This window comes from Lutjanus erythropterus, chromosome 17 (genome assembly GCF_056507025.1).
Source record: "Lutjanus erythropterus isolate fLutEry1 chromosome 17, fLutEry1.hap2, whole genome shotgun sequence".
In the NCBI taxonomy this organism is placed as follows: Eukaryota; Metazoa; Chordata; class Actinopteri; order Lutjaniformes; family Lutjanidae; genus Lutjanus; species Lutjanus erythropterus.
This window is the reverse complement of record NC_139333.1, coordinates 9,336,646-9,357,104: the sequence shown is the minus strand read 5'-3', so window position 1 is coordinate 9,357,104 and position 20,459 is coordinate 9,336,646. Positions and strand designations below refer to the sequence as shown.

Here is a 20,459-nt window from a genome sequence, read left to right as displayed (position 1 = left end):
TTACACTGTAATTTATTATTTGATGTTGTATTAGGAAGTAAAAAGGGTAATTCTGAACAGAATTTTCAGATGAAATACTAATCCAGAGTGTAAGACTTTCAGGGATCTATTGGCAGAATATGGCAGAAATCAATAATCACCTGATAACAAGAATTGTGTTGGAATGTGACATTAATATCTAGACAGAAGGAGTGGGCCCTCTTCCATGGAGTCATCATTTAAATAATGAATGAATGAACTGAATTTAAAAATCTAAATTAGTTTGTAAACAAATTTATTAATGCCTATTTTTACTGTACAATTAGTTGTCAGTTAAATTGAATGGAATTTAATTTGTTGAGATCACAGTGTTGGAAGAAACATTTGGTAAACCATGGACCTGAATTTAAGACGCGTATGTTAGACCTTATAATAAACAACATTTTCCAAAAAAACACTATGCATAGATTGATATAAACAGAATTCCTTTCAGTCATCACTTATGACCATAGAAGTGTGTGGTGGTGCCTGTATCTGTAGAGACTTTGCCCTCTGTCTGTATTTCCTTATTTTCTCATTATTTTGCTGTGCTCAGGACGCTTCGCCAACCCAAAACGTCAGTATTTGGAGTCCTGGGAATGAGACTAAACAGTCAAGTGTTTATCCAGTGTGTTTGCAGAATCCTGCTGATTCTACCTTTACCATTAAAAGCTGTTGTTAGTGTGTTTTGTGGATAAGCAGCAACTCACATTTCAAAAACCATGACACGTTTTAACTAAGTGAAACATGAAATCATCCAGAGACTCAACAACACTTGATTTGTCAGAATATTTTAGTGCTGAATGTGTATGTTTGATCTTGTAAAACAAAGAACAAAACAAACGCATAACTTAAAAATTGCTAGTTTGTGGAATGGAAACAAAGAGATGAAAATGAAGAGAGGAAATCGTCTTGTACCATTAAAAATTAATGACTGATCAGTCTTCACGGGGACGGATAAAGCAAACACTGGGCTGGTGGTTACACAGAAGCAAACACTCACTGTCGGGTTATTACGTGTTATTAAAGGACCTTTATCCTCTTGAATCACACAGCAGCAGCTTTATTTTCTCTGACTTCAGATTAGACGATCACACTGTTGCATAGTTGTCAGTGTGTTTGAAAACACATCGCCTTGTCTTTTAGTGGAACAGTGGAGACAACTTTAAACTAAAACAGCAGGTTTCATATTGGACGGTTACATTTGGACTCCTTAGATGAACATTCAGCATCCATGAGTTCAGTTCATTAGCTCCAGTTGTTTTCTCAGTGGCTTATTGCTCTGCAAATTGACATAAATAGTTGCTACAGACTTCATCAGCTGACAAATCAGGAGACTTTGTGCCTAATGTTTTTTTGTCAGCCCTTATCTACAGCTGAATGACATCACTGCTTCAATCTTCAGTGTGCATTAAATGTAACTGTGTGTTGTTCTGGACTCTGGACCCTTCATTTGTCCTCAGGCTCAGCCTTGGCACAGGACTAGTTTTAAATACAGACATCACCCCCTTGTGGCTAAACGAAAGACCTGCTGCACTTGTCCATTGTGCGGCATGATCCTTGGCTTGACCTACATGGTCGCAGCATGAACGATGAGATGGTCCAAGCCCCAATGCAGCGTCTATCATGTCTTCTTCTTCACCTTCTTCATCACCACTGCATGTGTGGCGGCTGTGTGTGGCTCTGACTCTGGTCTCTGTACTGGGTGTGCAGGAGCGCGCTGGCCTGCGGGGAGTCCTGTCCCTGCAGCCAGTCTTGATAGAGGGTGTGTAGGACGGGGTTGACCTCCGGGAGACGGACGGGCAGGCTGCTGTAGGCCTCCTCCATCTGCTGGATCAGGGCTTTATCCACCCGGCCTCCAGCCTCGCTCTCTGCCTGGCCACGGCCGCTCAAGCAGCCTGCGTGGACACATGGGAGGAGACACAAGAAGGGCTTACACCAGCAGTAGAGGTGGGCAGTACTTTCAAAAACCCGTTACTCTGACAACAATGCGAAAGCTGCAGTGTCCTCCTTTGAAATTTCTAATGTAATGCTTCTGGGACTGGCAGTAGTGTTACCTCCTGGGCAGGACAGCACCTCCACCAGCTGGTAAGGCACGCGTCCCTTTCTCATCCGGTGAACCAGGGTTTGGATGTTCCTAAAGCCATAGACGGCAGCAAACTGCAGCAGAGTTTCCCCGTCCCGCTCCAGAGTCACTTCCTGAAAGTCACGGTTCCTAAAAACACAATATAGTGCACAGGAGGAGAGTTTTTAGACAAAGAAATTGTACTCAATGTCCAAATCAGAAGATACGACAATATGATGCATATTGATGCAAAATATTTGCAGGTGAGTATTTTACTTTTTTGTGTCACTTTTTCATCACATTCCCAGTGTGTAAAGGCCTTAAGGAATAAGAACTCTGGCTTAAAATAGTTGAATTATACAACAGGGTAGTCAGAACTTTGAAGTAAAGGTTTAAGTGTGTCTCACCTGAGGTTCTTGTATGTGATCTCATGGACGTCCAGACCAAAGAGTTCTTTGGCAGCGTGTTTGAAGATGTGTTCCAGGAAGCCTTCAGAACCTCGGCCCTCGTGTCTCACCAGCGCCACGTCTCCAGCCTCTCCCAGCCTGCAACAAGAGATGCAACTCTGACAACAACTTCCAAAGCACCTCAGTGAAAATATTACATTTCAAGTTGGATATTATCTTTAAACAAGTCCGACCGATAGTGTTAATTATGTCAGCTATTTTTTTTTTATTTAGTCTGAGTCCTGTGTCAAATGTTTTTGTTTTATTATATTGAGTTAACCTCATCCTGTTTTCAGTCAGGTTTTATTTGACTAAAAGTCTGAGCACTCAAAGAAAACTGAAACTACTCAATGACTACTGCTGACATTTCTTTTTTAGTCATCATTGAACATTTCAGTTTAGCCATAAAAAAAAAAGTAATTTTAGTCAAATATAATTTACACAACATTTTATCCTGTCATTATCTGATGAAAAACAGGTTGTGAGCTACCTGTGTACAGCACAGGACACGAAACTGGTGCACTGAAAAAATACTTCATATTCATATTTCAATATTTCATGTTGATACAGTCACAGTAATTGTTTAATGGCGTCTGTGCTGTCTCATCTTAGTCATGGAAAAAAAAAAATGTATTTCTTCATAGTTTTCTTCAACAAAATTAATTATTATTCATTAAATTCTATTAAATGCACTACTTTGAATACTTCATAAGTCCATGTAGTTTGAAAATGTATTATCTTTTCGTCACTACAGATGAGTGACAGGATGACAACTACTCACACATGGTCCAGTGGAACTGAGTCCAGCTCCTCCACTGAAACCTTCCTCTGCTCCATCAGGTAATAGATCTCCCCTGAAACAACAACAACAACATCACTGTTACTACTAAGACTGTGACAGGAGGTACTGAAATAAAAACATATTTGTCTTTGTTTCTTTGTTTTGCAGCAGATAGCTTCCCCACAGGTGAAATCACACATGCGGACGAGGCAAACCCTGATCGCAAACGCTCACTTTGAGGTGCACTGTGATACCAGCTGTGAGCTGCTGCCTATCTCAAAAGCATCTTGACACAAACAGATGGGTCTCAGCAGGACAGAATAAAAGGGATGTGAGTCCTGTGAATAATGTATGCATCTAGTGAGAGCCTGTATGTGTAATGTTTGTGTTACTATGTGAGGAAAAGATACTGTAAAGGCTGTGATGACTGGTCATTTAAAAATGTATAATGCAAAACATATTTGATGCTAAGACTTGCTTAAAAAGAAATATAATCACTATGTTATTGCTGTATATTCACTACTGGAGTGTCAGCGACACCAAACCGCAGCTATAATATAAAATCTGTATTAACATAATATAGACCTGAGGGTCACAACAACCTCTAATACACATTTGCAAATACTATGTGCATTAAATACAGAGGAGCAAACCTGAGGTGAGGACACAGTCCACGTCTCTGGTCTCTAGCAGGCTGTTGTAAAACTCCTCTCTGACGGCCTCCAGCTTCTTATCAAAGCAGGGAGCTACCAACACGTGGTAAACTTTCTCTGGACTCAACTTCTGCTGGGAGATGTGGCAGAGTAAAAAAAACAAAAAAACATAAGAAGGCAGATTCTGTCTTGTGCAGAGCCTTTTATTTTGGTTTTTGAGCTGAATAACAGAACATATGTTATACCAGATCACAGTTACACATTCATACAGCTGCACTGGGTGTGGTGTGACATGAATAATCCACTGACCGTACTCAGGATTTGATGAGTTGAATGGGTTCTATCGGCACCCAAGGGTCTCCCCTTTACAGACATGCCCACTTTATGTTAATCCCATGAGGTTTGGCCCACAAAACGCGCAATACAAATATGGTATTTATGCCTGTGCCTGAATATTTCTGCATACTGCAGCCCATAAATAATATTAGAATATCATAAATTGGGTCCTACAGGAAAGTTGAGACTCTTGTGGATTCAGAGAACTCAGCTGTTTTCACTGTGTAAAGATATTACTGCCTATAGTAGCCATTTCATTGTAGTGAGACCATTTTTTTTAACTTGACCTCACTGCATATAATGACCTACAGTGCTAATCACAGACTCATGAAACTTTACAACTACAAACTAGAAGCCTGGAACATTCAAAGGATGGATGGCTTTCCTACGTATACTGACAATATGGGGGTCTCAGAACAGTACACAGACACAGACCACTTACACAACTCATTATTTTTTAAAAATTCACTCCACCTTCTTAATCTGTTACCTCCACCTTTCACAGATTCTGCCACTGTACCAACAAATGTTAGCGCTGTCAATAATATGCAGCGGTACCACCAACAAACTCGACTGTTCGGACAGTAAACGCTCACCTGCTGCTTAGAGAAGTAGTCTTTGACCAGACAGCCCATGATCTGCTGAGGAGACCTGGCTGTGCAGATGTGAGGGGTGACCAAACTGCCCAGGACACGCTCCGCATATCGGATCCAGCCTGTAAATACACACACAAATAAACCTCTGCACGCCAGAATTAAATTTTTTTATTTACGGTATAAAAACATACCAAGAGATGAAAGTCAAAAATAATGTAGTATAAAGCTTACAGTATAGCACAATACATTTTTAAATGCTCATAGAGCTGTTCCTGGTGTAAAATTAAAACCAAAGCCATGACAGATATTTTATTCCCTCCTGATTGGCTAATATTACGAATAGAGGAACAGTCTGGTTTCCACAGTCGGGCTGAAAATCACCGTCAACAAGTGATCATTTAGAGCTGAATCGATTGGTCAATTAATTGATTAGTCAATCTACAGAAACACTAGTAACAAAGTTTTTGTGCCCACATCAATTAAGCTTTATATCATGTAGCTTGATTTTAGGATTGTGATTGCTAATTTGTGTTTTCATGTATGTGTTTGTTTTGTTTTTCATAGTATTACTATAAAATCATTTATACATGTGCACTATCTCAGTCCAATTTTCTCTATGGGGGACAATAAAGTATAACCTATTGTATCATATTGTATCATATCATATCAATGTAGAAAATGAATTAACTGTCAAATCATTTGTTACTCAAAAACAGCTTCCAGCTTCTCAATTGTGAAGATTTTTTCTGTTTCTATCATTAAAAATGTAATATTGGCAAAATAAAACATTTTAATACGTCATTGTTGGCTCTAAAAAATAATGTGATGAACAGTTTTCTGATACTGTTAAGACTAAATGATTAATCATTTCCTTGAAAAATGATTTATTATTAAAACATTTTGGCAGATCGTACTTCTCCAGCAATTGCTGTTCCTATCTCTGATGAAGGGAGTGGCAAGCTTTCTATCTTTCCCTACCAGCACACCACTGCTATCTCTAGTTCTAAAACGAGCTCCATCTCCCCATATAGAGCACCCGACATGCAAATGAACTACGTATACAGTCAAGGCCTGAGGAGGAGCAGCAGAACGATGCAAAAATGAATGATGAAAATTGAGCAAATCGGTCTGACAGGAGAAGAATAAAGTGAAGAAGGAGAGGAGAACATGGTAGGAGAAGGAAGGCGGCTTTACCTGGGCAGGAGGAGGTGAACATGGGCAAGGCGTGGGAGTCGTGGTGCCTCTTGCGATACCTCTGAATAAACTCCTTCTGACTCTCTAAGATGCTGAAGCCTGCCGCCAGAGTGGTGTCGAACACATACTGCACTCCTGAAGGACAGAGGCCAGAGACGTGAGAACAGAGACAGAGGAGGTGCGGGAGAATGTCGAGCGTTCATGATAGATACCGATGACTAGGTGGAAGTTTCTACACACCAGTAATAAAGAAATGTCTTAGGTTCAGGAAGCTAAATGTCTGACTTTTTACTACTTTTGTTAATGCAAAGTGGCAATTACATCTTCTTTATTAAAGTGGACACATACAGACAAATAAATCTCTCACTTTACAGGGGAAACAAAATAAAACAAGACATCAAATTACGACATAAAAGAGCACTTTAATACCGTAAAGATTTTACAAGACGTTGTTGTATGACTTCCTCACCTAAGCTCTTGAGGAGGCCACAGAGCTTGGAGGCAGCCTCTGTGATGTCCACACCAAACTTGACAGCAAAGAAAGGCAGAGACTGTGGACACACAGACGCCACCAGCACCTTGTGCTTCGATATGTCACACTTCTGACAGGGACAGAGGAACAATGTGGACAATGTAAGGTATAGCTCAGTGTGAAACAAGAAAGTTCCCTGACTTTCTCAGGTTTCAGAGGCAGCGTGGTTACCTTATTAAGAGCCAGAACCCGCTGCACTTCCTCCAGGCTCTGCTGAGAGATCTTCAGGTTCTCCTCCTCTGACAGACAGCCATCACAGGACAGACAGGCGCTCAGCAGCAACTGGGATCCTTCATGCACCTGAGGGGAAAAAGAGGAGTGTGTTAAGCAGATTTCCACTACTCACAGGAGACAGATTTTAATAACAGTTGTCAAAATCGAAGCAGCAGATGTTGAGACATCCTGACTTTTAGTCACTGGATCATGTCCTTTAAGAGCTCCAATGATTTAATACCTTTTCTGAGTCATTCTTTCAGGAAAAAAGAGAATATTTTCTATATTCTTCACTCCTCTATGACAGCAAACTGAATATCTTTGGTATGTGGACAAAACAAGAAATTTGAGGACGTCACCTTAGGACTTTTTCAGACATTTTGTGGACTGAATACCTAATTGATTAATTGAGAAAATGATCAAAAGACTGATCAATACTATAAATAATCACAAGTCGCAGCCCTTGTATACTTCCCGTAATGCAACTTGATGGCATCATTTTCATTCCCACATTCCCAAGTTGTAAAATCCCAACGTTTTGGGTTGGTGGCTCAGATTGACCTGGGAATGAGACTCAACAATCAACTATGTTTCTCCAGAATCCAGTGTTTCCTCCTACACGCAATAGAAGTGGTGGCGCGCTGCTGCTAAAATATGACCGCCATTTGGTGCTTACCTGATGTCACTACAATACTTGGATAGGATTAGGGCTGGGTATCGGGACTGAATACTTTTAAAGTATTGAATGAAATAACTCAGTGCTATGTAGTAAGTCAAAATTTCTCCAGTAAAACAAAACCTCCAACTAATCCTTTTTGTACCCAGATCTTAAAAACAATTAATTTGTATGGTTTTGCTGGCTGTAAGCATTCTTGGATTTAATGTGACATTTGACTACTGCATCAACTACAGCCCATACTACCTGTGGTGTGGTGAAGTTCAGCAGGGTGTATTTGACAGAGTTAGCAGTTCAGCCTGCTGAGATGCATTGTAAAACGTGTATAGTATTACTATACCACATGCCTGTGACATCTGATAAAAAAATAAATGCATAAAATCTGGAGAGATTACTTCAGCAATGCTTCCATTCACATAATGGGTATCGAAAGAAGTAATCCATTGGTATCAGGATTATTTAAAGGGTACTGGTATTCATACAGGTACTGTAATTTGAGAAACAATACCCAGCCCTAGATAGGATCGCCTTGACGAACCATCATAAATGCTTTCCCCTGATCATTACTGTGCACAAATGTACTAACTAGGCTATGCACTTACCCTTAAGAGCCTTTCTAGTGCAGCAGACAAATAAAAACCTCCTGGTTGGCCAGCTTTGTGAGTGCACATAACACTTTCAGACGTTTTTTTTTTTTTTTTTTTTTCGCATATGTGCTTTCTGCACATGCTTCACCTCTGCTGGAATTGCTTACTCCACCTTTAACACGCGATTTTATGATGACTGACTTTGCCAGATCAAATGATATTAAATTAAACTAGTGAGTAAACAGACATTACCTGTCCATTGACTTCATCTCTCAGCTGGTGTGAGTTGGCGCCATCATCACTCTGTCTCTTGTTGCACTGTGACATATGAATTATTAGGTTTATGATTGACAGTGAGACAAACTTTTTCAAATTTTGCATGTATGAGAGAGTTGATTGATCTGTAAGACCAAAAACTCACCTGTTTGGTGCAGTTCTCACACTTTTCCTTGCGCTTTGCTATGTTGACCTCTGACATTTTCCTTGGCTGTGATCTGTAAATTGAATGTTGCTATAAATATATACAGATAAGAGCATCATATGCTTCCCACTGCTGCTCATATCCTCACAGCATGCTGCCTGTGAAGCCCTGGCAGGATGACTGTGCTGCCTGCTGCCTGCTGCTGTTATGTCAGCTCCACCCTCCTCTGACTGTCCCCTCTGTCCTATCACAAGCAGCCTGCTTATCATCAACACAACAGCTTTATAATGGTGGGAAAGTGGCAATGAACACAAACTGGTATCCTGTCATTAAAATTGTAATGGATAACATTAATTATATACACAGCGCCAACAAACACAACCACAAAGGCCATCATTACATCACATTATGTTCGCATGAGTATCAGCCTGTAAAAACCCACATATAATAATCTGTAATTTATGACACAATGTGTTAAGTGAATTAGCTACGTAGAATTTTATTTAGGCTAACTACGCGATTTAAAAACAAAATACAGCGATACAGGCCTTTTTTTCTGATGACGGGAGTAATTTAGTCAATGTGTGTGCTGGTTTAACAATGAGACAGGCCCCGTGTTAATATTACAAAGTCGCCTTTAAAAGGTAACTCACCGGACGGTTTCTATTTCACTTCTCTTTCACAACAGTGGCATGAAAAAAAAAACTGCAGAGGACAGTCATCCAGAAGACAGCAGCACTGATATACAGCACAGCAGGTGAACTCAGCAGTTAGCTAACGGTACACAGGACGCTTTCGGCTTCAAGTCAAGGCGTCTGTGGGTCACGGCTGGCTTAAACCACGGCGGATATGTCACAACATTCAAACTAGTGCTTCTGAAGGCGTCGGGGCTTCTAGTTTTCAAGCCAGTCATGTCTATGGACGTCGGACTCCATTGTGTACCCCGGCGACTCCACACAGTGCAGGACGCATGCGCAGAGTGGTCTGCTCCGGAACGGAAGCTTTGACTTAAGTTAAAGTGCCAGGTGGGAGTATAAAAAAGATGCCTCATTTACTTTTTCGTGGCACAAAATAAACAAAATGTGTCAAAGGTTAAAAAGTATGGAAGTGTCAGCTTTATCAGATACAGCAAGCTTTCCTAAGGGTTGTGTCGAGATAGGAACTCTAGATTTGTGAAAATCTCGCGAGATTAACAACAAATACTAATGTGAGCGAAAGATTGAGAGAAAGACCATGTTTGTTATAAATTTACTCTCGCGAGATCTTTTGAGTGTCTGGGGATCCCTTCTAGGCACGATCGAGTAGATAGCCAGGTTTTGATTTTGTGTGACAAAATAAGTTGGAAAAGCGGCTCTTTTAAAAATAAGTGAAAAGTTAAGCCTAGTTAAATACAAAAAGGATGCCACTGTGTTGTATAAAATAGAACGGTTTGCGTAGTAAACAGCAACACAACACATCTTTTCTCTTGCATTTGCACATCTCAAGCTTTTATTTTGAAGGCGGCGCGAATGTGAACCCGTCCAATCAGGTCAGGCGGATCCAGGAAGGAAGTGTCACCCATTCAGGGCAGTTGTTGTTGCTGCAATAACATGAAAAGAACTTCCTTATAATTCAGTGCATGTGTTTCCTTGTACAAATGCTCTTTTGCTAAATTTTACAGGCGATTTAGAGAAAGAAAGCAAAGTTTAAGGTAAGCTATACAAAATCTCATATTTTATGCAGTTCTGGTGGTGAGAGTGATGAGTGGGCAGTTCTTATCCATCACATCCAATAACTCATATCATCAGCACGAGCATCTTTCTTGTCTTTTCGGGATTGAAAACCAAATTAAATTAATAATTATTTAACCCCCCCCAAATCTGTACATTTTTCTCTCTTACCTAATCTGAATGAAACCATGCAGATAGTCCTTGTTTTATTTGCTGAGGGGTTGAGATATCCACCTCTGAGACTTCTGCCCCCACCCTAATACAGTGGAGGTGAATGGACTTTCATTTGTGCTGCTTAAAAGACTGAATAATGTTTAAAAACCAAGTTGTTTTGTCTGGCTACTCTCTGTCAGCGATGTATCTGGATTTTCCAGAGTAACTGGGATGTTGTCTCGGGGCAGACCATGGCTGCATTAAACTGTTAGGGAGCAAATTGTCACTGCCAGTTTCTGTGACTTGTATTCACTTTTTATGTCTGGGCCCATGATTGCTGTTGCAATTTGATTAACATGCAATCGTGCAACATACAAGCTCAAAACTGAAATTGTTTCGATCAGCAAGGCTCTGTCTTTTAAGTGTCTCTTCAAGACTCACTGGTTATGACATTATAGGAAATAATGTATTATGCTTTTAGACTGCATGTTCCTGAGCAGAGTTTCAATAGGCCTTTTATATGGGAGACATTGTGACATGTCTCATTTAGAATGGTGAAATATGGTCTAAAATCAATTATAAAATTAGTGATTGCCCAATGGTTTTAGTAGGTATTAAGAACTAGATTCATATTGTTGCCTCTGTTCAGATGGGATACATGAGAGTAGAGGAGCACAGCTTCAACCTGCTCCACCTGAAGAGATCCCCGGGCATTCGATCCTGGTCTCTTCTTGTTGGTAAGTGTGTTCGTTCACAGATGTTCATACAATCTGTACATTCAAATTAGACAAATATATTGGTCAGCTGGATATTGGCCCGGTAATTTTGGATTTTGTATGCATAAAAAAAGACTATTTTTATTTATTTGAAAACATTTTAAATGATTAATTACTCCCCAATACACGTAAAAAAAGGGAGAGTTAAGAAAACATGTTTTTTTCAGATAATATACTTTTCTTCTTTTGATAAACTTGAACCGTTGAGTCATAGACCCCCTTTAATTTTCAAACACCCAAATAATGACAAATTAGGTTCTCAGTTCACTGTGAACATTTTTTTTTTGAAATGCAGTTTTTTGGGGTTTCTAAAAGTCATTAAAGGTTGGCAAAATTTTGTTTAGTTTATTTGAAAATGTAGTTTTATTTAAAAAAACAAAAAACTAAATCTAGAGAAGGCAGTTGCCTTGAAATTCTGGGTTTTCTCAACATTAATCTAGTCAGGCTCTTCAAATATGAAATAAATATCCCAAGCTAAGCCATCTGCTATTCCCTCAATACTTTCACACTCTGTAATTAAAACATCTCATCTGTTCTCTTCCTGTTTTGCCTCCAAAATAATCAACATCTCATTTTAATTGCAGGTATAGCATCTGTTGGGTTGGCAGCTGCATACTACAGCTCAGGTGCACAAACTGAATTTAGATAATCTGTTAATCAATTTGAAACTTTTGATTGAATTTCACATTCGGTCAATACCGCAACTCATCCGTTTACTTTTTGTGTGGATCATATAGACAGCATCTTGTGGAAGCTTTTCTACGTGACTGGCTGCCTGTTTGTAGCTATGCAGAACATGGAGGAGTGGGAGGAGGCCGTGTTTGACAAAACCAAGAACCTGATTGAGCTCAAGAGCTTTAGCTTGTACGCTTATGTCCTGACGTTATGGAGGAAGGGCCATGAGAAAGGTCAGTGACACCAGTGTTTTTTTCTCAGTACAGTCGTCTTCACCAGTTCTTTGAGAACATCAGATCTTAAATGTTATTCATTTCTGTCTCTCAGTTGTGTTGGATCTGACGCAGCTGTGTGATGTGTGCGTCCAGGAAGAGAGGGTTCGCTATTTGGGGAAGGGCTATCTGCTGATGCTGCGACTGGCTGCAGGCTTTTCCTACCCCCTGACACAGAGTGCCACACTTGGGGGACGCAGGTTGGTATCTGCTGCTGACAGTTCCAGCAAGTTAAAGTTATAGTTAAGTTCCCTGTATGTCCTTGTTCCGCTGCACACGGCATGTTTTACTGAACCAAAACACTGGTATTTGATGTCCTGATGTGTTTAGGAACAGCTTGGACAAATCCTACTGATTCTACCTTTACACAAAACAATAGTTGGAAGAAGAAAGCTAAACAAACATGCTTGGTAGAACTAACACAAGATAACACGGTATATCCCTGTCCTCCTTCTGTTCAGTGATGTGGAGGCAGTGGCTGAATTGCTGAAGCGCTTCTTGGGGCTGGAGGAGCTGCAGCAACGCAGGCAGCAGGAGGAAGAGGCAGAGTACGGAGAGGAGGAGGAGGAGGAAGATTCTTTGGACAACAGCAGTGGTTCAGATGTTGAAGAAGACGAACGCTGATCTCTGTGACTGGCAACCTTCCTGTGACTTTGGACGGATTGAATTTGTGGGCATCGTGGCATTATTGAGGCATTACAGTTCAGTGCAGTTTTACTTAGCATGTGCATGTCACACTGAGGATTTGTTCTCTTTCAGTGTCTCCTTCCAAAATAATGACTTAGCATCATAATATATGAAAAACATAATCTAAATAATGACTTAGTCTTTCTATGTTTCTTAAAATAATGAGTTATTTAAAAAAGTAATGGCATAGAATCACAAAATAATGAGAAACTTTCAAAATAATGATTTAGTAACTAAGTAATTTTGCAATATTAGGTCATTATTTTGAGAAAGTTTCAAATAATTTCTTACAGGATCTTTTTTTTAATTCACGTCGGTGGAAACGGGCTTCCATTGAGATGGGAAAATCAAAGTTTTTTACATGCAAATGTTTCATAGTCAAAGTTTTCTAAAACTGTTCAAGCAAATATGGAAGAAAACTTTTTCTTTGATTGTACTGTAAATGTTGCTCCTTGTAAATGAGTATTATGCCTTACCCTTTTTGGCCTAATTACTGTTTGAGAATATACTCCAGATGACAGATTTACTGTGCCTTCCTACTGAACTTTAATAAGTGTTTATGTGAAAGTCAATGGAAAGTCCTTTTCCCACAAGTACTTTTCTGAACCACCCAGTTGATAATCACCTCTTGCATGCTTATTCATACCCAATCACAACCCAGATGGATGCATGTGCAAACTGTAATTAAGCATGAAGGATTTTCATGGCTCAATCAAGAGTTAATTGTGTGTGAAATCCTTTGGCCTGTTGCTGTTCTGTAACATTTCTGTACTTTTGGTGAACCAAAGACTGAATCTCAGGCAAACGTTTTGGTGCTTGGATCAAACTGTTTCTTTTTTCTGTGTATGGAATCAGGGTGAATGTCACTGTGTTCTATTCTGCTTGATAGAAAACAAAACATTTTTTTTGTTTGTTGATTTTTATTGTCATTGTTTACTTTTTGATACATTTGCAGGAATTATATAAAGTTGTTTTATATGTAAACCAAAAGTCCTCCTTGAATATTATTTCCTTTTTTTGCTATAATTGTTGCAATTTACTGTACAGATACTAGTTTACTCTTGCATAAGTGCAAAATTATACATTAAATCATTCCTCCTCTTTATTTCAGTGCAAAAAATTAAGACACCAGGATTAAAAATTATTCAAAAAAGCAGCTTGATTCTGAGCTACGGCACCATCTCCTTCACACAGGCCCTGATATCCTCTGTTATCCTCTGTAAAGGGGCTGCTACAGGGCTGACGTGTTCCTCTATCCACTCCTGGGCTGTTGAATCTGGGTAAAGACGCACCATCTCCTCTCTCACGGCCTCCACCTTCTGCTGCAATGTAGCTAAAAATCTGAGCAGATGAGATCAGATAGGGCTTCTGTTAAAGACTGAAGAGTTCTTAATTTTCAGAAAGGTAAGGCAGTGTACAGAGAGTCAAAAAACACAATTCTCACGTTGATGCCTGGCTGTGAATTTGCATGGTGATGAGAGGGGTTACCATCTTCCTCTGTCGGTGGTAAGGGCTGAACCATCCTCTTACAAACCTACAGTAATGCAGGTACACAATTATTCAGCTTTATACACGTGAGTAAGTACAGAAGTAAACATCTTGTCTTCTTCTGCAAAAGTTAAAGAAAAAGTTGAGAAAGTTGACACCACTTTCATGTCTGTGCGCTGAATATGAAGCTACAGCCTTCCATTCAGTCAGAATTCCACCTGTCTTGGATCCAGTCAGGGCAATCACAACTGTTTCTTTTAGTTTTAAAACTAATGGGGTCACAAAGATTTCCAAAAGTCTCCATTTGAAGTCTCCAAGAAACATTGTGATTTAAAAAGTTGCTATAGAAACAGCTGTACATGTAAGATGCAGTGATTGATAGCTCCTTCAAACTTTGCTATTTGCTCCTTTGAATCTCTTATTTTCTCTTATTTTTTCCTGCTTTATTGCCAAAACAAGCCAAACCACCTTGTAAGAAATATACCTGAAGGCATTGGAAAATGAAGATGTGGGGTTTGGATTAAAGAGCAGTGGATAATCAGTAAATGCAGTCGGCGTCTCATGCACATGCAGTCAGATCAGCTGGATGCACTGCTGTGGGTGACCACCCCTGGACGAAGGGAGGTGAGCAGCTAAGAGCCATGCTGCAGCCGGGACTCAAGGCTGCTCCTGGATAATGGCCAGCCAGGAAAATGAAACCGACAAAATGAGACACAAGTTGGCCAAGCAACGGGAAACCAGAGACTGTTGTGGCAACACAGAGAGACCTGCTCCATAGCATCATGGATTGGGCTGCTGCACCTTAGGAGCACGTACACATCTGCGTACTTTCCTGCCACATCTGCCACTACGCTACAACAAACTACAGAATACTGTCTCCAGAAAGTAACAGAACTACTACGCATCCGTGGTGTCCACAGTTGTCCGTATACGATTCCTTTTGGGAGTACATTCAGGCCACTACTGCACAGACATGCATGTGGTATCAATCTTCTCATCTGACTCACTGCAAGAAAGTGTAGCTGCCAAAACTACTCTTTTAAGGTAGATGAGACACTGACACAGTCCATAACTCACATGTCATTATCAAACGATCGTATGTCCTCTGAGTTCAGCAGTGAATTGAGCTCCACAATTAACTCAGCCAGCCTGCGTCCTGGGAACAGCGAGTCTCCTTCAGAAAACCTGAAGGCCACATGGAACAAAATCCTGTTAACCTGAGGATACATAGTGTAAATACTATACTGTGACGGTGTAATGGAGTTCATAAAACAGTGTTGGAGCTCACCTCCCCATGGCCTCGACCTCCACTGAGGCAATACCTAGTTCCTCAGTTACTTTGTGTTGGGCCTCAGCACTGAACTGACCATGTTTGAGTGTCTGGAGACAGGCTGCCAGTGATGGAAGAGCCACAGGCATGAGCTCACACAGCACCGACAGGTGGTCGTACCTGACAGAGGGAAAATAATGGACCATGTGAAAAACGCTGCGTTAATTACATATGCATGTTGGATGTTTCTGCAGTTTTTGTATAGCTGGCCCTGGATGTTGTAGGGGGCTTATATTACAAAAACTGTCAAATCTCCTGAACACTTTGTGCTACTGCAACCACATTCGATGAGCATCTGTAGATAAGAGTGACCATGACAAGGTTGGTGCCATTTGGCCTACAGGTGAGACTGCAGCAGCAGTATAATGTAAGTATAAAGGAAAGAATCTCAAGGGAGCACAGTGTCAAATTTTCACCAGATGATTGTACTGTAACAATGAACTTTGCGGCCTACAACTTTTTAAACTAAAGTGTCAGAAACATTTTCTTTCCTGGATTCAGTGGGTCCAGATGAATCTATCCATATAAGCCATTGTCATTTGTATCTAGATCAAACTTCCTTCCAAATCTGGACAAATTCTGCTACAAATTTTGAACAATCAACACTAAATTTTGCACAAAACATCTCTGGTCCACAATAAAAGAGAGTTACTTTTTTGGATTTTTAATATTCTGCATAGTTTTGCTACAGCTAGCCCTCAAAATCTGCTTGAATGCTGTTGGGGGGCTTAAATTACAAAAACTGTAATTTCTCCTATCTCCTAAATGATTTGTGCTATTGCAACCACATTTGGTGGACATGCATAGCCATGATGTCTGAGTGACCATGACGAATTTTATGCCATTTGGCCTACACTGTAACAGCATCATCAAACTATAAATGAGGGAATCCCTCTTTCTCTGTCTGTAAGCATGAACGTATGACTGGTCTTTGCATATCTCGAGAACACTGCAAGCAGGGGTCGAACCATCGACCCATTTGCAACGGGCATGCATTCCAAACTACACCAAACACCAAATGATTGCGACCCCTGACAACACTACAAGCAGCAATACCAGGAATCAAGCAATCAGCCTGCTCCAAACTGGCACACACTGTGAAGTGCAGAAATGTATGAAAATAATCTGCCACTTCATCCAATTTAGCACCGTGCTTTATGCTCAACATAAAGTATTACACACTCATTTCTGCCAACTACATTAACAGTCCTGGATTCAAACTGGTGATCATCCAATCACCTACCTTCCACCACCTCCAAACTAGCACCAACAAAGCAGCAAAGAGAACTTTCTCTAACACTTACCTTTGCCAGCCTGTGAGGGCGATGCCCTGCAGATTTACACCAGCAGATAAAGAAGCAGCCACCTTCAGCCACTGCAGATGGTTGTCCACATGTCTCTGTGTCGTGGGCACACAGGTGTAAACACTGGTGGAGCCTTTAAAGGAGCTGGCCACCCACAGGTCTGACATACCAGCACTGCAGTACTTCTCCAGCAGAGACACTGGACAACACAGTACAAGAATATACATCATTTTGCATGTTGCACACTCTGTGACAATGTAGAAGAGTCCAGTGTTTGAATACTAATTTCCACAAAACACACTTCCTACCAGTTTTGTCCACATCCAGATTAGGGGTGTAGTCCCACAACATGGGCTGGACGAGTCCCACTAGACCACTAGCTGTCAAAAAGAAGAAAGAATGACTCAAAATGGTCAAATCAAGAGACAGATTTGTGAGTACAAATTAATCCAAGGAACTGTCTTTGTTAGCCACTGTTTCCTGACACCTTTACATCTCCCCAGTGATAGTTTTAAAACAATTCTGAAAGCTTCAAACTACAAAAATGTTTTTGGAATAACTCCTATGTATGTTAAATATCAGTGATCCCCTGGTTTAATGGGAGCCAACTCTGTCTCCTCACCTTTCAGTACGTCCTCGCTCATGCCTCTCATCATATCATCCCACATTATAATGTTCATGTGAGGCCACTCCACCTTGATGGCTTTGGCGAGTTTGGTCACATGACTAAGGAAAAGCTGCTCCACTGTATGTCCAGGCGAGGCCAGCCACTGTTTGGACTCCTCCCCCTCACCAAGGATGTACACCTTGAGACAATGGAGACACAAGACACAAGAGAACTGATTATACTTTCTACCATAATGATTTAATTATTAAAGGGAAACTTATGTATTTTTCAACCTGGATCCTATTTTTTCATGGTTTTGTGTCTAAGTGACTAATAGGAACTTTTGAATTCGAATTCATCTTTCTGTTCCAGCAATCACCAATTTTGGTTGCTTGGCCAAAATAAACAAGATAAACAGCTGTCGCCCTTAATAAAAGACTGGTTCTTACCTCATCAGCTCCAATGTGCAGCGTCTTCAGGCCCGGATGCAGCTTCACCACCTGCCTCAGCATCTCCATCACCAGCTTCACCCCCTCCTCTTTGTGGGGGTTCAGGGTACCCACGCAATACGGCACCTCCCTGAGGCTCCACATGGGCCGATGCTTCAACACAAACTATGATAGAGAAGGGGCGGCGTCAGGTCATTGAGACTGAGACTGTTTACATCAGGGATTAACATGCGTTCTGGCTGATCAGATCACAATCGTAAATGCACCCAAGACTCACTGAGGTGAGATTTATCAGGCCACATTTGACAGTGGTCTTGGCCGCATGTGGGACCATTCTTTCGGAAATGTGTGCCCCCTGTGTACTGGGCCACAGTGAAAGACCGCCTACTCAACTAACATCATCATTTGCATAAACTTTGCCAAATTCTTCATCATTTGTGGCTTCTTCTTGTAACTTCAGCATTAAATGCAATACATTTAGTTATTTCTTTCCATGTAAAAACACTGTCAGCACGGCATTGCAGGAGAAGAGGAGTCCAAAGAGGACAACATTTCTTTAAACGTGTCAAATTTAAAAAATAAATAAATTCTTTGTCACCCATGGATTAAGTCCAGGCATGAAATGCTGTATATGTAGGTTTCTCTTTCCTACTCATAAAAAATTTAAATGAAGGTGTGCTGAGGATGAACTGAACAGTCTCACAGCCTGATGGAAGAAGCTGTGCTGTAGTCTATCGATACGACAGTGGATACTTCTGTTCCTCTTGCCAGATGGCAGCAGGGTTAGGATGCTTTCTATTGCTCTTCTGTTAAAGATAAAGCGAGTTCTTTATGGGAATTTTGCATTCTTAAGTTTCCCTTAAAAAATACAGCCATTTCAGGGCTTTTATTTCTTTCTTGTATGTTCTTTTTTTGAAAAAAACATGTGTCTCTTTGTCCCAAACCCAGCAGATATAACTACATGTTTATTTGCACATAGAACAGGGAATGAGATCCAATCACAAGTGAGACACCTGAGACACGTGTGGAGATTCATTGTAATGCCAGGTGTGAGCTGTCCACTTCGGATCACCCAAGACGCATGTTAAAACCAGGTGTAAACAGGAGTGAAAATATAAACACCAATACTAAACACCATGTAAATGTTGTGCAGGAGAGCAGGACATTCACCTCACCTCCATGTGACCAAACGTCTGCACGAGTGGGATGACCTCCATGCCCTTACATCTGGCAAGTTCCTGCATGGATAGCACCTCCTCCCGGCTGCAAACACAGCATGCAATAAACACATAACTTACTGAACCAAAGCATTTTATGGCACAACGTACTTGAACATTAGCTTTTTATCTCTATCCCACACAGGAAGAAATATAATTTTATGACAGACAGGACCTTACAGCATGATAAGGCAACTAAAAAACAACAACAACAGACATCGAACCCTGCTCATAAATCAGGAACGGAATAATGATAATGTCAGGTGTTAAGTCCCAAACTGCACCTGTAAGCAGGCTGTGTTGTGGCCTGCAGCAGCTTCAGCTCCCCCTCATAGGGAAACATATCCTCGTACTCCACCAGCAGGCCATCCACGCCCAGCTGAGAGAACAGCTCGATCAGCTGCGGATATGAGGCACACATCAGTGGGAAGTAAACATGATATTTAAAGGCATAGTATGCAACAATTGTCTAAAAATCAATGTATATAATCCCTTTTAATCATCACTTGTGACCCACTAGAAGTGTGTGGTGTCATGGTGGCTGTATCTGCAGTGACCCTGCCCTCTGCCTTATTTTCTCATTATTTTGCTGTGTTCGAGACACTTCAGCAACCAAAAACATCAGTATTTGACAACGAGACTCAACAATCAACTATCTTCCTGGTGCGTTTCTCAACAGTTTGGACATATCCTACTGATTATACCATTAAACAGTGAGATAAGAGTTAAATATGTCCTGCAGCAGATCACAGAGGAAGCTTGCTCCTCTTACCCTGTGAAGGTAGTCTACTCTTGGTGGAGCACCTTTCAAATCCAGGTGAACCAGCTTCTTTCCTTTAGGCCAAGGTGGACAAGTCATTCTGCCTGGATCAGACCACAGGAATTAATTAAAGAGCTGCGCATTGAGAACAGAAGTCACAGATGTGTGTTTATGTTTGTGAATGAACATTAGATCATTTGTATAACTCACCTGACAGTGCACACCGAGCACGAACCGACGATGGGAGTGACGCTGCGAAGAGGATGTTGTTATTGTGACGCAGATCACTTCTTTTTTTTTTTTTTCTGAAGTAGTGTAGGTAATTGATTAGTTCAGTCTGGGCGGGCAGAGCAATGGATAGAAGAACGCACGCGCCGGGATGATAGAGATAAACGTTTGTGAAGCTACACCAGAGCACAAAATACAGGATTGGGAAACAGCATTAGTGAAGCCCACATTGTATGTTTTCGCAGCTGAGTGTCCTAGTCGGGCTTGACCCGGACGTGGTCCAATG

At 40.9% G+C, this 20,459-nt stretch overlaps 3 protein-coding genes across 6 annotated transcripts; 1 reads left to right on the top strand and 2 right to left on the bottom strand.

Moving 5' to 3' along the window:
- Window positions 1-793: 793 nt before the first annotated feature.
- narf (nuclear prelamin A recognition factor) lies at window positions 794-9,509 on the bottom strand. Of its 4 annotated transcripts, none has more exons than XM_084741295.1 (12): window positions 9,172-9,509; window positions 8,519-8,608; window positions 8,350-8,415; window positions 6,793-6,921; window positions 6,559-6,691; window positions 6,090-6,224; window positions 4,896-5,014; window positions 3,964-4,096; window positions 3,311-3,383; window positions 2,491-2,628; window positions 2,076-2,233; window positions 794-1,916 (listed from the first exon to the last, which is right to left on the bottom strand). In XM_084741295.1, the coding sequence occupies exons 2-12, from the start codon at window positions 8,573-8,575 to the stop codon at window positions 1,669-1,671; spliced, it is 1,389 nt and encodes a 462-aa protein (XP_084597421.1). In that variant the 5' UTR covers window positions 8,576-8,608; window positions 9,172-9,509; the 3' UTR covers window positions 794-1,668. The 4 variants fall into 4 exon arrangements, with proteins under 4 accessions (XP_084597421.1, XP_084597419.1, XP_084597422.1 ...); XM_084741293.1 differs by having other exon boundaries at window positions 8,519-8,591; window positions 9,172-9,508; XM_084741296.1 differs by having other exon boundaries at window positions 3,964-4,093; window positions 8,519-8,591; window positions 9,172-9,505.
- Window positions 9,510-9,876: 367 nt separating this feature from the next.
- cybc1 (cytochrome b-245 chaperone 1) lies at window positions 9,877-13,780 on the top strand. The gene is made up of 6 exons (XM_084741292.1): window positions 9,877-10,208; window positions 11,030-11,117; window positions 11,741-11,782; window positions 11,894-12,064; window positions 12,159-12,303; window positions 12,565-13,780. Exons 2-6 carry the CDS (start codon window positions 11,030-11,032, stop codon window positions 12,725-12,727), a joined length of 609 nt encoding a protein of 202 aa, XP_084597418.1. The 5' UTR covers window positions 9,877-10,208; the 3' UTR covers window positions 12,728-13,780.
- Window positions 13,691-20,300, bottom strand: hexd (hexosaminidase d). Its single transcript, XM_084741288.1, has 12 exons — window positions 20,157-20,300; window positions 19,958-20,060; window positions 19,470-19,585; window positions 19,144-19,231; window positions 17,969-18,133; window positions 17,535-17,718; window positions 17,221-17,292; window positions 16,913-17,111; window positions 15,567-15,728; window positions 15,356-15,463; window positions 14,235-14,324; window positions 13,691-14,131 (listed from the first exon to the last, which is right to left on the bottom strand). Exons 2-12 carry the CDS (start codon window positions 20,042-20,044, stop codon window positions 13,960-13,962), a joined length of 1,443 nt encoding a protein of 480 aa, XP_084597414.1. The 5' UTR covers window positions 20,045-20,060; window positions 20,157-20,300; the 3' UTR covers window positions 13,691-13,959.
- Window positions 20,301-20,459: the final 159 nt, after the last annotated feature.